This window comes from Littorina saxatilis, linkage group LG15 (genome assembly GCF_037325665.1).
Source record: "Littorina saxatilis isolate snail1 linkage group LG15, US_GU_Lsax_2.0, whole genome shotgun sequence".
Classification (NCBI taxonomy): Eukaryota; Metazoa; Mollusca; class Gastropoda; order Littorinimorpha; family Littorinidae; genus Littorina; species Littorina saxatilis.
Genome location: NC_090259.1, coordinates 47,981,540 through 47,984,537, shown reverse-complemented (window position 1 = coordinate 47,984,537; position 2,998 = coordinate 47,981,540). Strand labels below are relative to the sequence as shown.

At 55.0% G+C, this 2,998-nt stretch overlaps 1 protein-coding gene across 1 annotated transcript in view; it reads left to right on the top strand.

Annotated features, from left to right (window-relative positions):
• The first annotated feature begins 1,282 nt into the window (after positions 1-1,282).
• LOC138948045 (toll-like receptor 6) overlaps positions 1,283-2,998 on the top strand; it is a 6,845-nt gene continuing 5,129 nt past the window's right edge. Inside the window, exon 1 of the mRNA XM_070319573.1 lies at positions 1,283-2,998. This exon is cut by the window's right edge and continues 135 nt beyond it. Within this exon, the coding sequence (XP_070175674.1) occupies positions 1,283-2,998 (1,716 nt within the window).

Genomic DNA, 2,998 nt, shown 5'->3' with positions numbered 1-2,998 from the left:
TCAAGGTGCAATATATTTGAACAATTTACGAAAGTCTTTATATTTTGTCATCAAAAAGTGATGCTATCAAATGGCGCTAATTTAGATTTGTGTGTATCAAGGTATGCAATCAATGTGCACCTGTCGTGATTGATTCGCACTGTATCTTTTCAGGTGACGTGGGCAGGACATGTAAAGACTGTTAAGGTTCTCTGTATATGTGCTGACCACACCACGACATCACCAGCATACTGACCGCAACAACCGAGTGTGTGATTCAGGACAACCAGTCTTCTCTTGCAGTGTTGTGATCTGTGCGTCGTTGTGAAAATATCAAGTGTATCACTCGCTGTTCTCGACAGAGTGTGATTGGAGCCAACACCAGCTTGTTTGTTGCAGTGTTGTAATCTGTGCGTCGTTCTGAAAATATCCAGTGTATTAGTCACTGTCCACGTGTCTAGTGAGTGATTCAGGACAACCTACACCAATCTGGTTGTGGTTGTGCTCTGGACGTTGTTCTGAAAATATCCAATTCATCGGTCGCTGTGTCCATGAGTGTTCAGGACAACTCACACAAGTCTTCTATATCAGTGTTGTGTTCTGGGCGTTGTTCTGAAAAGATCCAGATCATCAATCGCTGTTCTTGTTATGAGCGATTCAGGACAACTCACACAAGACTTCGATATCAGTGTTGTGTTCAGTGCGTTGTTCTGAAACTATCCAATTCATCCGTCAGAGTCAGTGTTGTGTTCCGTATGTTGCTCTCACAATATTCACTTCATTAGTCGCTGTGCTAGTGCCGAGTGTGTGATTCAGGACAACTTAGGCATTTCTTCTGAATCAGTGTTGTGTTCTGGGCGTTGTTCTGAAAATATCCAGGTCATCAATCACTGTTCTTGACAGTGAGCGATTCAGGTCAAATCACACACGTCTTCTGAATCAGCGTTGTGTTCCCTATTTGCTCTTTAAATATTTACTTCATTAGTCGCTGTGCACGTGCTTAGTGAGTGATCAAGAAACCTCACGACGGTCTTTTTTGGAGTGTTGTGTTCTGGGCGTTCTTAGAATATTGACTTCATCCGTCTCTGTGAACGTGTCGAGAGAGAGTGACTCAGGAGAACTCATACCAGTCGGGGTTTTCAGTGTTGTGTTCTGGGCGTTGTTTTTAAAATGTCACCTTCGTCAGTCGCTGTCCACGTGAGTAAGTGATTCAAAACAACAACTCACGCTGACCAGTCTTCCTCAAAGTGGTGTGCTTTGTGCTTTATCCTTGACAATGGAGGTAACACGTGCTGCCCGTCTGATGATCTTGACCTTCCTGCTCGTGTTTCTCGCCAAGGTCACATCGGTCGCCTGGACCTACCAGGTGACGTGGCCGGACGGGGAAGTGACGTCATACAGCTATCCTAGAACCTCGCACGGGGACTGTCTCTACGACCGGGAGCGTGACTGGCTGTTGTGCATGCCTAACCATGGTTACCAGAGCGTGGTCGGCGCGTGGCTCCACGACCCGGGGGTGATCGTGTACGTGTCTGTCAGGTGCCTGCAGCCCCACCCCCCCGCCCACCACCCCTCCCCCCTCAACTCCAGCTGTCTGTGCAAGAGTCAGAGCAACGCCCTCGTCTCCCCCTCTCCCTCCCCCCAGCCAGCCACCGAGACGTTCCACCGCTGTCAGCTGGACGACCTGACCCCGACCATGCTGAACGACCTTGACCAACTGGAAGTCCTTGACCTTTCCTTCAATCTCCTGCAGCGCCTCTCTCCCCTGACCTTTGACCATCTGGGCGCCCTGAGAGTGCTCTCCCTCGCTAGCAACCCTTTGCGCCACCTGCCGGAGAGTCTTTTCTGCCCGCTGACGTCACTAGAGGTGCTGGACCTACGTCACATGCAGCTGACGTCATTCCCGGGCCAGGCGTTCCGCTGTGACGCCAACGACAGCGCCACATCCTCCGTGGTGTGGCTAGACGCAAGCGGCAATCATTTGAGCGAGTGGGCGGCCGGCAGCCTGTGGTACCTGTCTCACCTGCGATTCCTCAACCTGTCGGACAACCTGCTGGTCCGCCTGCCCCCCTACCCCCTGCTGAGTGCCCCCTTCCTCTCCACCCTCTCCCTGGACCGCAACCTGCTGCACGCCGTGCCTGACGAGCTGTGTGAGGGGGCGGAGGGCGTCAGGCGGCTGTCGCTGCGCAGCAACCTGTTCCACACGCTGCCACTCTCCTCCCTCCACACCTGTCGTCACTTGACTCACCTGGACCTGGCCCACAACGTCCTCACCTCCCTCCCCGCGCCCCCCGCCTCCCTGCCGCGCCTCGCCTACCTGGGGCTGGCACACAACAGGCTGACCGCTCTGGACTCGCCGCTCATCAGGGGGGGCAACTCTTCTCTGACCACGCTGGACCTCAGCCACAACGACCTCAGGCGGCTCAGCGTGGAGGCCGTGGGATCCATGGCAACGCTGGTACGGCTGTATCTCCGTGACAACGCTCTGGACGAGTCCGGGATAGACCTGTCCAGGGTGTTCCTCAACCTGACCCAGCTCCAAGTGCTGGACCTGAGTCACAACCACCTGTCTGACGTCACCGAGCGTCACTTTGCCGGCCTGACGTCACTGCTGGCCCTCGACCTTTCGCACAACAGAATCCGCAACATGACCTTCGCCTCTGACACGCCCTTGACCCTCGTGACCCACCTCAACCTCTCCAGCAACCAGCTGACCTCGTTCCTGTCACGGGTGGTCCTTCAACTGACCGCTCTCCGCGTCCTTGACCTTTCAGACAACCTACTGCACGCGGTCGGTGAGCTGCACGTGCCTCTGTCCCTCCTCGGTCTTGACCTCAGCCACAACTCCCTGCAGAGCGTGCCCAGGCTTCGCGGAGCCTCCAGCCTTCAGTGGCTTCACCTGGCGCACAACTCCATCGCTTCCCTCGACCAAGGTGACCTTGACGGTCCGACCGGCCTGCAGACCTTTGACCTTTCCCACAACACGCTGACCTCTATCCATCCCGCGGCCCTGACCCCC